Source organism: Malania oleifera, chromosome 11, assembly GCF_029873635.1.
Source record: "Malania oleifera isolate guangnan ecotype guangnan chromosome 11, ASM2987363v1, whole genome shotgun sequence".
In the NCBI taxonomy this organism is placed as follows: Eukaryota; Viridiplantae; Streptophyta; class Magnoliopsida; order Santalales; family Ximeniaceae; genus Malania; species Malania oleifera.
The window spans coordinates 36,901,611-36,914,195 of NC_080427.1; the positions used below are offsets into that span (position 1 = coordinate 36,901,611).

At 40.9% G+C, this 12,585-nt stretch overlaps 2 protein-coding genes across 2 annotated transcripts; one reads left to right on the forward strand and one right to left on the reverse strand.

The window, feature by feature from the left end:
- Positions 1 to 308: 308 nt before the first annotated feature.
- On the forward strand, positions 309 to 6,988 carry LOC131167341 (magnesium-chelatase subunit ChlH, chloroplastic). Its single transcript, XM_058126120.1, has 5 exons — positions 309 to 2,129; positions 2,261 to 2,343; positions 3,526 to 5,328; positions 5,800 to 6,276; positions 6,404 to 6,988. The coding sequence occupies exons 1-5, from the start codon at positions 725 to 727 to the stop codon at positions 6,779 to 6,781; spliced, it is 4,146 nt and encodes a 1,381-aa protein (XP_057982103.1). The 5' UTR covers positions 309 to 724; the 3' UTR covers positions 6,782 to 6,988.
- A 558-nt stretch (positions 6,989 to 7,546) lies between these two features.
- LOC131167343 (probable glycosyltransferase STELLO2) lies at positions 7,547 to 12,284 on the reverse strand. Its single transcript, XM_058126122.1, has 3 exons — positions 10,316 to 12,284; positions 8,667 to 8,793; positions 7,547 to 8,244 (listed from the first exon to the last, which is right to left on the reverse strand). Exons 1-3 carry the CDS (start codon positions 12,007 to 12,009, stop codon positions 7,777 to 7,779), a joined length of 2,289 nt encoding a protein of 762 aa, XP_057982105.1. The 5' UTR covers positions 12,010 to 12,284; the 3' UTR covers positions 7,547 to 7,776.
- Between the last annotated feature and the right edge of the window lie 301 nt (positions 12,285 to 12,585).

A 12,585-nucleotide genomic window follows, 5' to 3' on the forward strand; every position in this document is an offset into this window, starting at 1 on the left:
CCTGATGATACAAAAAGCCAAATTTCTTGTGTGTGTGGAGAGAGAGAGAGAGAGAGAGAGAGAGGTAGCCATCACTTGGCGCTTGGCGCCATGGGGTTCACACAGGAAAATATCAAATCCTTTTCACTACAACTCAACAGCAAAAAGGCTCCTCATTAGAGTGGAAAGACAAAAATCTCACATCTTTCCAGCTCTTGCATCTTGCCATTTTAATTGAGGGGGAATCCTAATGTACCAATAGGAGTTCAAGAAACTCCACCATGGATACCCAGCAGATAGATAAGCTCATAGAGCCCCAAAACATAAATGACCACCTCGCCCGTCTCTCTCTCTCTCTCTCAGCCTCAGAAAGCTCTTGCCACGTGTTCTCCACTACTCCACTAACCGAAATTAATGAACGGTCTCTGTACTCAAAGTCCTCTGTTGCCCACACAAAATACTATATACTCCCGTTCTTTCACCTCCTAAGTTCTCCCTCAACAAGAAGATAGAAGAAGAAGAACAAAGAAAGGGATACCAAGCAGCACCAGAACAGAGAGAGAATCATAGTAATTCCTTCATATTTTTGTTAATTCCATCTCAACCCTTTTCTCTCTTCTTCTTCTTCTTCTTCTTCTTCTATTACTACTACCACTACTCCTATACAATACTGTGTCTCTGTTTTCCCATTTTCTAATTTAGGAAGACAGAGGAGGCTGCTGGAGTTGCAGAGCTTTTCTCATCAATGGCTTCCTTAGTGTCTTCTCCGTTCACCTTGCCCACTTCTAAAGTGGAACACCTTTCTTCAATCTCCCAAAAGCACTACTTTCTTCACTCTTTCCTTCCCAAGAAAAACAACAGCCTGAGCAGTAGCTCGAAATCCTCCATGAGAGTGAAATGCATAGGCAATGGTCTCTTCACCCAAACCACACCCGAAGTACGCCGAATCGTCCCAGAGAATAATCAAGGCCTCCCCACTGTGAAAATCGTCTACGTTGTCTTGGAGGCTCAGTACCAATCTTCCCTTTCGGCTGCGGTCCGAACCCTAAATAGCCATGGGAGGTATGCTTCATTTGAAGTTGTTGGGTACTTGGTTGAAGAGCTGAGGGATGAATCAACCTACCAAACCTTCTGTAAAGATGTTGAAGATGCCAACATTTTTATTGGGTCTTTGATTTTTGTGGAAGAGCTTGCTTTGAAGGTTAAGGCTGCAGTGGAGAAGGAGAGGGACAGGCTTGATGCAGTCTTGGTGTTCCCTTCAATGCCTGAAGTAATGAGACTTAACAAGTTGGGTTCCTTCAGTATGTCCCAATTGGGACAATCAAAGAGCCCTTTCTTCCAGCTCTTCAAGAGGAAGAAGCAGTCTGCGGGATTCGCCGATAGCATGTTAAAGCTTGTAAGGACTCTGCCTAAGGTTTTGAAGTATTTGCCCAGTGACAAGGCTCAGGATGCTAGGCTTTACATACTGAGTTTGCAGTTTTGGCTTGGCGGGTCCCCTGATAATCTGGTGAATTTTCTGAAAATGATTTCTGGGTCTTATGTTCCGGCCCTGCAAGGAACTAAAATCGAGTATTCGGATCCGGTTTTGTTCTTGGACAGTGGCATTTGGCACCCTCTGGCTCCTTGTATGTATGATGATGTGAAGGAGTATTTGAACTGGTATGGGACTAGGATAGATGCTAATAAGAAGCTCAAGGGTCCAAATGCTCCGGTTATTGGGTTGGTTTTGCAGAGGAGTCACATTGTCACAGGTGATGAAAGTCACTATGTGGCTGTGATTATGGAATTAGAGGCAAGAGGGGCTAGAGTTATACCAATTTTTGCCGGTGGGCTTGATTTTTCGGGGCCGGTCGGGAGGTTTTTTATAGATCCAGTGAGTAAGAAACCATTCGTGAATTCAGTGGTGTCGTTGACGGGGTTTGCTCTCGTTGGGGGACCAGCAAGGCAGGATCATCCAAGGGCTGTTGAAGCACTGATGAAGCTTGATGTTCCTTACATTGTTGCGTTGCCCTTGGTCTTTCAAACAACAGAAGAGTGGCTGAATAGTACTTTGGGGCTGCATCCAATTCAGGTGGCTTTGCAGGTTGCTCTTCCAGAGTTGGATGGAGGCATGGAGCCCATTGTCTTCTCTGGCCGCGATCCAAGAACAGGCAAGTGAAACATTCTTCCCTGAATTTCATTTATAATCCGAAAGTCTTTGTACTGTCAATATGATTTGTTTGCATTTTGGAAACTGTTTTTTGGATCTGATTTTGTGTTGGTTCATGGAATATGATTTCAGGGAAATCTCATGCTCTTCACAAGAGGGTGGAGCAGCTCTGCACCAGGGCAATCAAATGGGCTGAATTGAAAAAGAAATCAAAGGTATTTCGATCTCAAGAACTGCTAAACAATGTTAATTATATTATTATTCCTCTAGTTGATTTATTGTGGATCTTTAGTAAAGTCAGGTGAGAGATTGCCATTCTTTTTGCAGAAATGCAACCATGGCCAATTAAAATATTTACTTTACATGGTTTTTTTCAGTTTTTCATTTTTGTTGGGTTCTGGCAATGCTATTGTTTCGTGATTACTTGGTTAATGATTTGTTGTTGATGTGTCATTTGCTTCCAAAATCATGATTACTTGGCGTTTAGTTTTATTCAAGCATTGTCATTAATTTGCATTTAAATATTGAACTATGACCTCTTTCCATCTTGTCAACTGGAATAGTTTAGATAATATTCAATTACTGTTGCCAATATTGTTGCAAGTTGATAGGGAAAATTTGCGTGAGACTAAAATTGTACATATATTTGCAAAACTTCATTATCACCCCATTTTTCAGTTACTCTTTTCTGCTTGCTGACTGCTATGAAATAATTCGAAGAAAGCTAAAACTGAAAAATAAGCTGAGTGCATATTTATAATATTCATAATAAAAGAGATTCCAATTGGCGAGAGAATGCAGACATATAATCTTTAAATTTTGCCTATAGCACCATGCTGAGTTGATTGTTTAGACTTAGAATAAAATCTCAGTATTGACAGTGGTGATGGAATAACTGAACTCCTTAACTATTATTATCATCTCAATTTCCTAATGGTAGAGGGTGGGCCTTGGAGCAATGATAAGGTAGCTCCTTTGTAATGACTGGTCATGCATTTGAGTCGAAGGAATCTTTCTGCATAAAAGCAAGGGTAAGGCTGTGCACACTGTGATGACACTCTCCCTACGGGGAGCCTTGTAGTCGGGGAACGCCCTTTCAATTTCTTAACAGTGATGTTATTAAGATCTATATCCTCTTGTTGATGTGTCATTTACTTCTAACATCATGATTACTTTTATGTTCTGTCTTTTAAGCTTCCTTATTCTTTTTCCTTTTCTTTTCAAGCTAGAAAAGATACTCCCCTGTTGGATGCTTACAGAGCATATGCTTTATTTATTTTTATTTTTGTTATAGTTGTTTATAGTTATATTTTGAAAAATTGCATTAAAATCTTGTGTCTTGTGTAGACTTTCATTTGAAAATACCCATCTGAGCTTATCACCGTATGTATATGCAGACAGAGAAGAAGGTGGCAATCACCGTCTTCAGTTTCCCTCCAGACAAAGGAAATGTTGGAACTGCTGCCTACCTAAATGTTTTTGCTTCCATCTTCTCGGTACTAAAAGAACTTCAGAGAGATGGTTACAATGTTGAAGGCCTTCCGGAGACTTCCGAAGTCTTAATTGAAGAAATAATTCATGATAAAGAGGCCCAATTCAGCAGTCCAAATCTCAACATTGCTTACAAAATGGGTGTTCGGGAATATCAGGGCCTAACGCCGTATGCCTCAGCATTGGAAGAAAACTGGGGAAAACCTCCTGGAAATTTGAATTCTGATGGAGAGCATCTCCTGGTGTATGGAAAACAGTACGGAAATGTCTTCATTGGAGTCCAGCCCACATTTGGCTATGAGGGTGATCCTATGCGGCTACTTTTCTCCAAATCAGCTAGCCCGCATCATGGATTTGCTGCTTACTACTCTTTTGTTGAGAAAATTTTCAAAGCTGATGCTGTCCTTCATTTTGGTACTCATGGTTCACTTGAATTCATGCCTGGAAAGCAGGTAGGAATGAGTGATGTTTGTTACCCAGATAGTCTTATTGGAAATATACCCAATGTTTATTACTATGCAGCTAATAACCCATCAGAAGCCACCATAGCTAAACGGCGGAGTTATGCCAATACTATAAGCTATTTGACACCTCCAGCAGAAAATGCTGGGCTTTATAAGGGACTCAAACAGCTCAGTGAGCTTATATCCTCGTATCAATCTCTCAAGGACTCGGGCCGTGGGCAACAGATTGTGAGCTCCATTATCAGCACAGCTAAACAATGCAATCTTGACAAGGATGTGGATCTTCCCGATGAAGGCGAGGAAATCTCAGTGAAGGAACGCGACCTTGTTGTTGGAAAGGTGTATTCCAAAATCATGGAGATCGAGTCACGGCTTTTGCCTTGTGGACTCCATGTCATTGGCGAGCCTCCGTCAGCCATTGAAGCAGTTGCAACACTAGTTAACATTGCTGCATTAGACCGTCCTGAAGATGGGATCTCCTCACTTCCAGCAACACTAGCTGAGACAGTCGGGAGAAATATTGAAGAAGTTTATAGAGGGAGCAACAAGGGCATCTTAAGAGATGTGGAGCTGCTTAGGCAGATAACAGAGGCATCACGCGGAGCCATTTCTGCATTTGTGGACCAAACCACTAACAAGAAGGGCCAAGTTGTCGATGTAGCAGGCAAGCTTAGTTCTATCCTTGGATTTGGTTTGAATGAACCATGGGTCCAGTACTTGTCAAACACAAAATTTTACAGGGCTGACAGGGATAAACTTAGAAATTTATTTCAGTTCTTAGGGGAGTGCTTGAAGTTAGTTGTGGCTGACAATGAGTTGGGAAGTTTGAAACAAGCACTGGAGGGAAAATATGTGGAGCCAGGTCCAGGCGGTGACCCAATTAGAAATCCAAAAGTGTTGCCAACTGGAAAGAACATTCATGCACTGGACCCACAAGCTATTCCAACAGCAGCAGCATTGCAGAGTGCGAAAATTGTGGTGGATAGGTTGTTAGAGAGACAGAAGGCCGACAATGGGGGAAAGTATCCTGAGACGGTTGCTCTTGTATTGTGGGGAACAGACAATATCAAGACATATGGGGAGTCATTGGCTCAGGTTTTGTGGATGATTGGAGTGAGGCCAGTTGCAGATACATTTGGTCGTGTAAATAGGGTGGAACCAGTCTGTCTTGAAGAGCTTGGAAGACCTAGGATTGATGTTGTTGTCAACTGCTCTGGAGTTTTTAGAGACCTCTTTATCAATCAGGTATAAATCCCTTACGTTAACTGCTTACATTATATACCTATGGATCACACACAGATGGCAGAATTTTCCTTCGCTCATTGGGATCACAATTTATTCTCCTTGTGACATATAACATGTTGAGCCAAAAAGTTGAAGTCATCGGATTTGGTAGTTCTCTATTGACTTCTCTATTTTAAAATACAACAACTATATAACATATTAAAATTATCAGCATTTCAATCCGAGCCTTTTTTTTTTTCAAAATTTTGTTCTGTTGAATTTTTCACAAAAGAGTGAAATTTTGGCGTCATTTTAAATTTGATTGGGTTTAAAAATGATGCTGAAACATAATTCAAAGCTTTTAATAAGAATGATGCATTTAATGAAGCATATTTGACTCCTATTAAAAACTCTTTAGTTTCTTCTTTTTCCTTCAAATATCTGCTTCTGATCTTGTTGTTTTCCCCTCTATTTCGTATGTATTTTTCACAGATGAACCTCCTTGACCGGGCTGTGAAGATGGTAGCTGAACTAGAGGAGCCAACAGACCAGAACTATGTTAGGAAACATGCAGTGGAACAGGCCCAAGCCCTTGGTGTTGGAGTTCGAGAAGCTGCAACCAGGGTCTTCTCCAATGCCTCTGGCTCTTACTCCTCCAATGTGAACCTTGCTGTTGAAAATTCTTCGTGGAATGATGAGAAGCAGTTGCAGGACATGTACTTGAGCAGAAAGTCCTTTGCATTTGACTGTGATGCTCCCGGGGCAGGCATGACTGAGAAACGGAAAGCCTTTGAGATGGCCCTAAGCACAGCTGATGCCACATTTCAAAACCTTGACTCGTCTGAGATTTCACTCACTGATGTGAGTCACTACTTTGACTCAGACCCAACTAACCTGGTACAGAACCTAAGAAAGGATGGGAAGAAGCCCAGTGCATACATTGCTGATACAACAACAGCTAATGCCCAGGTGAGCACACTGATCCTGCTCAAACTCTCTAAAATGCTGCATAGTTCTTAAGACAGTTAAATCCTCCTTTCAGTAATACAACAACAACAACAATAGCAATCTCACATATCAATACCTTCTGGTGCAGGTTCGTACCCTTTCTGAGACAATGCGGCTTGATGCAAGAACCAAGTTGTTGAACCCCAAGTGGTACGAGGGGATGATGTCTAGTGGGTATGAAGGTGTTCGAGAAATTGAGAAGCGGCTGACCAATACAGTTGGGTGGAGTGCAACTTCAGGCCAAGTTGACAACTGGGTGTATGAAGAAGCTAACTCAACTTTCATTCAAGATGAGCAGATGTTGGATCGGCTGATGAACACGAACCCAAATTCTTTCAGGAAATTAGTACAGACATTCTTGGAGGCAAATGGGCGTGGTTATTGGGACACTTCTGAGCAGAACATTGAGAGATTGAGGCAATTGTATTCTGAGGTTGAAGACAAGATTGAGGGGATTGACCGGTAAATTTAAAATGTATTTCCCTTGCTGGAGGGCAAATGAATGTAACCTCCAGGAATGCGTAGAATATGAATTTGTTCATTAGTTTCTCACTGGGATCTATATTCATCTCCAGGTTTTGGCAACCCTGTGTTCTTGTATGATCCTCTTCCTTTTTTTTCCTAAAAGTTCAAGTTTTCATCAATAAATAGTCTAGTTCTTTGGCATCATCAACATCAGTTCATGGCTTCTTTCTAGTTTTCACGTGCATCATTGCCTGTCATTCAGTCGTAAATTACAACTTGTGACATTTCATTGACTTCCAAAAGCATCTAGAAAATTATGTATTGACTAACCCATAGCATTCAAATTGCTAAAGTAGCAATTGAGATGACTAAAAAACTGACTCAAAAGCTATAATTTATTAGTGACTTGAAAATTTCTACCTTTGCGAATAAGAAACAAATTTAAAACAAAACCCACTCACGGGTGGAAATCATGAGCAAAAGTCAAATTCAAAATTTCTACTTAATGCCTACTTTTGATTTACTTCTATATTTCTTATTGGATTCTAGTTGTGTTACTGTCATTACCCTACTCTAGTTGAATTTCAAGAAACTGTTCAATTCCATTTTGTTATCTTGATTTTTGAAAAAAGAAACACATCAAAACAAGCTCTGAATCCCTTGGTAAATGAATCGGATCCAATTCATAACAGATAAAAAAATATTTGCTTATATTTGGGTAATTTATCTACAAATCAAGTAGTCAAAGAACGTGATCTTACATCCATGTACCAAGTAGGGCAGATGAAGGATTTTTTTTCCCCCCCTTTTTTTCATTTTTGGAGAGAAACTCCAACCAGTAAATGAATTATACAAGATTAATCTACAACAGAGAAAAAGAACCTCCCTAAAAAGCAGAAAAAATGTTCAAAAAATTGAAAAAAGAAAACAGAATTTGTTAAATCATACAAGTTTCTTTATCTGCATATTTTTTAGTATCAAAAACTGTTCTCATCTTCAAACTAGCTCCATTAGGAGAGGATCACCAGTGGCCATTATTCTGATCAGCTTGATGAAATCTGGCTCATTTGTCACATCCCATGGGTGCACAGCAGGTACTCGAGCAGAATAAAAAGTTGAAGAATTCTGTGGCCGGCTTTGCTCATAAATCATTGAATTAAGCACCATGTCGAAGTTGTGGGGCGAATCCATGGATATAAAAAACATGGGTATTGCAACCTTGTGATGGATATCTAGATCGCCCACTAGACTAACAAGATCAATGAAGTCAGCAACAAAACGTCGTGGAATGTAGAATACCTCAGTACTGCATATTGCAAGGCTCTGATCCCTCATCATGGTTTCCTTGTATGTGACTTGAAAATGAACTGGCATCATGCCAACAACTTTCTTTACCAGGTCTGCTTGTTTTGAAAACCAATCTGAGCTACCATTGGTAGAGATAACAGTCCAAGACTTGGACACCTGAATGCCATTTAGAGTTCAAGTCAGAGAGAGAGAGAGAGAGAGAGAGAGAGAGAGAGAGAGAGAGGGATCATTGATGGTAGACCTCACAATTTATGTAGCAAAGGCTATAATGCCAGGAGAGTGACAGCATACTGAAGGAATGACAACTTTTTATAAATCCTTTTACTATGCTTATTGTTTCACACCCCCACAATGCAATACCATTATGGGAAGCCCCACGCCTTCTGGAAGTCATGAAGAATGGGGCTAAAGACCCACGGTCACATATTCAAAACACGAGTTAATATTACAAATAAATGACCTTTACAAACATTCGACATGCATGGTCCATGCATGACCAAAAGATGAAGGATGCATGTTTTAAGCCTTTGAGAGGATATGCAGGAAATGGAGGGAAATGTAATATTTGTTCATATTACCTTGTCTGTTGTCCATAGCTTATTCTTGTCTGCCTCCAGCAGATTCCAGTAATTAAGAATGGTATTGTCCTGGAGGAATAAAAATCCTTCTGCACTGGAATATTGATTAAAAATCTTGGGAAGATACCTGTAATAAAAAAAAAAAGATTATTATTCAACACAGGAAAATAGAAATACAAAGTCTGCTTTTCAGAGAATTCCACATCAAAATGAATTATAAGGGATGGTCACAATTAGTAAACAAAATGATGTTGCAATGTCACATCACTACCCCTATAATTTTCTATCTCTATCAACATAAAATTCATTCCCCAAGTTTCTGATGATATTTCCATTTTTATATATCGTGCTTATGCACAAGGCTGAAAAGCATCCTCCCACCTAGTGAGACTTAAGACTTGGTTGTTAACTTGTTATTATCAAAATAAAATTCATTCCAAAGATACAAGCAAATGACAACTTAACAACCAAGGCTACTTTAGCGGGAACTTCAATTGAAAGGCAACCAACAACCTAAACTGACACTATCCTAATAATTTCTAAATCAAAACAGCAACAGGAAACAGAATCTTTTAAAGAAACAAGGCACTTAATCCTAACTTAATAAGGGCAACTGGAACAGGAAATGGCTAAGAAACTGCCACCACCTTCTTTGCAGCAACATGTGGTAGTTCCTAAACAGCAAAGTGGCTTCTTTTCAGGCATCATCCTGCACCTTGCCATGGTTTATTCTTCAAAGTAGGACATGAAAATCAAAATTACAATGATCGCCCAACAATAATACTTCCAAACATAGATGCCAAAAAAGTCACACTTTACCAATGAAGTATCAACCATAACTTGATCTACAAAGGTTTTCTAGATGATGCACTGAATTCTGAACCAACCCACCCCAAACACAGAATGATAACTCAAATTTGTGGGGTGCCTACATTTTTTTACTCTGCCCAAGTGATCCACAATCCGGTCAAAAGCAGTAAAATACTGTACCAAGTTCACAGGAGCTCACAAGGGATCAAAGTGGTGGCATCCGATTAGGTGACTGATGCTTCTTGTGCGGAATTGGATTCATTAACCTCCCACACCACAGTGGTGCAGTGTAAAAGTGAGGCAGCAATCAGGTGGCTACTGAGGAGCAATGCATTCATAACATGCTGACTAAATTCAACTAGGAACACAGGCTCTGTATCTCAATTCAAAACTCAAATTTTTAAAGATTTTACCCTAGAATCTTAAAAATAAACTCACTTCAAATGATATGTTAAATGAAATACATTAATATTTACCATCTACCATCCAGATGCATCCAGACCATTTCCTAGCAAGCATGATATGAACCAATCAATTGTTAGCATGAAAATCAAAGCAATGCAACCATATCAATTCCACCATTGCAAGTTTGCAACCTTAGCTCAATTATAAATGTCTGCTATACGATCCGTTTCACATATTGTGGAGCTTTACTTTTTTCATTCTGAAAGAGTTTTAACAACAAAAAGTGGGCCAAATGATCATGACAGGGACAAAAAAAAAAAATCAAAGACTTCAAATAGATTGTTTGGCATGATACTCATGTGATTGAAGTCTGAAACAATGCATACAAGTAAGATAATGGAAAATCTATTGAAAGTTTGCATTTAAATACTTACTTGTATACGTGGTCCAATTGGCATTCCTCTACAGCCAGATCTGCATTTCTTTGCTTTGACAAAATTACCACAGTTTTGAATATCCGGCCATAAAGCAGTCTCCACTCCAGAGCTGTACGTTCCACAGGCCCACTGCAAAACATAATGAGGACAACATTCCCAAAATTCTTCCTCCACCGAATCAAATTCCCAATCTCATAATTCACTGTCCCTACTTCCTCAACTCCAAGATGTACAGACGGTAATTTTTGTGGGATAAACTCCTTCCGATCCCCATGACCAATATTAGCCCGAGGCCTATGTAACTCTAATGACATTAGTCTTGGCTGCTGATACCCAACTGCAAGCAAGTCCTGAAGCCAAGCAGCAGTAAACTTCACATCTTTCTCAGTCCAGAACCCCTCCTCTGCCATAGCATAACTTAATTCCAAAATCTTTGCGAATAATCTATGCTTATTTGATCTCCACAAAACCAAGAACTTAATCAAACGACCTACATTCACGTGAAGATCTTTCTCTTCAGAAAACGGGTACGACTCGATTCTATCATACCGATGAACAGTTGGAGGATAAACTACAACATATCCATCAATTTCCCATAAAAGCCTCTGTGCCCAGTAACCCCTTAAAACATCAGAAGCCATTGTGCTAATTGAAACAGGGAGCATCAAAGCCCAAAATGCCGAAGAATGAAAAATGGTATTGAAAGAATTGAGGGGCACCATCATACCTTGCGGCAATGCAACTTTTGGAGCACGCTCATCAAACCTAATATCGAAAGCCTCCAAACCTGATTTCCGTGTGAAATAGAACACAGAATCTACATCGGGCAGTCCATTTGAGATCCCCTGCTGTATGAATTGCTTTCCACCGAACACTTCAGTGTAAAACTCTTCGTGCCCAACTTCACCCACATTTTCCAATGGCAAACCCCTCGGCCAAACTGACCGCTGCCCAAAATGAATGTAAGGATTCACGACTGTCCTGTTAGGGTTTTCATGACTATACTGCAATATGACCTCTCGCCTTGCCTCCTCTCCAATCAATTCCACATCAAAATGTTTTCCAAGATCATTATCAATCACATCCCCACGATCATCTGCATCGAAGATCTTCTTCGCGCCGTGCTGGATCGCAAAAAGGTACCCAACAGTTTTTCTAACATACGAATCATAGGGAAGGTAATTCACAACTCGAAATCCTAAATTCGCTTGTTGTTCTAACGACAGAAAGATCGCACCTTTGAGATTCCAATCCGGAGGAGTCTTCGAATTTCCGATAGCGAGGACTTGCCAGCCCTTAATCTTCACGAGATTGCGAATCGAATCCGTCGCATAACTCGAAACCGAGACGACAATCCATCGCTCCGACCGGAAATTCGCGAACGGCGACGATTTGTCGACGATGGACGGGACTGAATCCCAACTAACTTGAGGGAAATCGATCTTTTCGAGTTCTTTGGACTGGGTTTCGAAGCAGAGGAAAGCGGCCGTGTCGCCGACGTTGCGGAGGAAGAAGAGGGCGGCGACGGTGAGGATTAGGAGGCAAATGATGAGGATTTTGTAGAGATTGTCGGAGACCCATGTGGAAAAATCGAGGTTTTTGGGGTGGGGTAAGCGACCTGGGTGAAAAGACGGCGGAGCTCGGCCGTGAGATTTTGGGGATTTCGGGGCTGCACGATCCTGGACCAACATTATGAATCCCAAAACCAAAAATCACTACAAGCCACTACCCACTTCGCAGTAATACTCGATTTCCATTCGCCCCTACTCCAAGCTCCATCCTTGCTCTCTCTCTCGGGGCTTGACTCCCTCACCACGCCAATCTCTCTCTCTCTCTAAACCAGACCCAAGCTTCTTTCTCTGCAAAAATTCTTCTTGTAAGCTCTCTCTCTCTCTCTCCTCGGAGCTATTGAGCTATGGGCACCGACAGGAATGGTCGTGTTTTTTTTTTCTTCTGGCGATTGAGCTTCTTAACCTTGAACTTAACTGTATGTGGGTGGCTTGGTTTGGTTCGGTGGGGTCCATGTTCTGATCGGACAGCTATGGTTGGTTGGGTTTATTGAAATAAATTTTAAAATGTCATTTTTTTAATCTACAAGTGGTGGATGGCAACGGCAGCCGGCAGGTAGGCCGCGATGGTGGTTTGGTTTCCGAGTTGGTTGAACCGGGACTAACCGGTTCGTGGATTGAACAAACGGTTCGTATAATCCAAGCAACTGAACTCGGCTACTTCTGAAGCAACCTAGCGAAGTGTGTGAAGTACGCCAA

Excerpts from the sequence above, each read along its gene's own strand:
- LOC131167341 (XM_058126120.1), top strand. The coding sequence starts at position 725 with ATGGCTTCCTTAGTGTCTTCTCCGTTCACCTTGCCCACTTCTAAAGTG. Across the intron at positions 2,130-2,260 it reads TGGCCGCGATCCAAGAACAG|GGAAATCTCATGCTCTTCAC; the intron begins GCAAGTGAAACA and ends ATATGATTTCAG. Across the intron at positions 5,329-5,799 it reads GAGACCTCTTTATCAATCAG|ATGAACCTCCTTGACCGGGC; the intron begins GTATAAATCCCT and ends TATTTTTCACAG.
- LOC131167343 (XM_058126122.1), bottom strand. The coding sequence starts at position 12,009 with ATGTTGGTCCAGGATCGTGCAGCCCCGAAATCCCCAAAATCTCACGGC. Across the intron at positions 8,794-10,315 it reads CAATTGGACCACGTATACAA|GTATCTTCCCAAGATTTTTA; the intron begins GTAAGTATTTAA and ends TTTTTATTACAG. Across the intron at positions 8,245-8,666 it reads AGCTATGGACAACAGACAAG|GTGTCCAAGTCTTGGACTGT; the intron begins GTAATATGAACA and ends AATGGCATTCAG.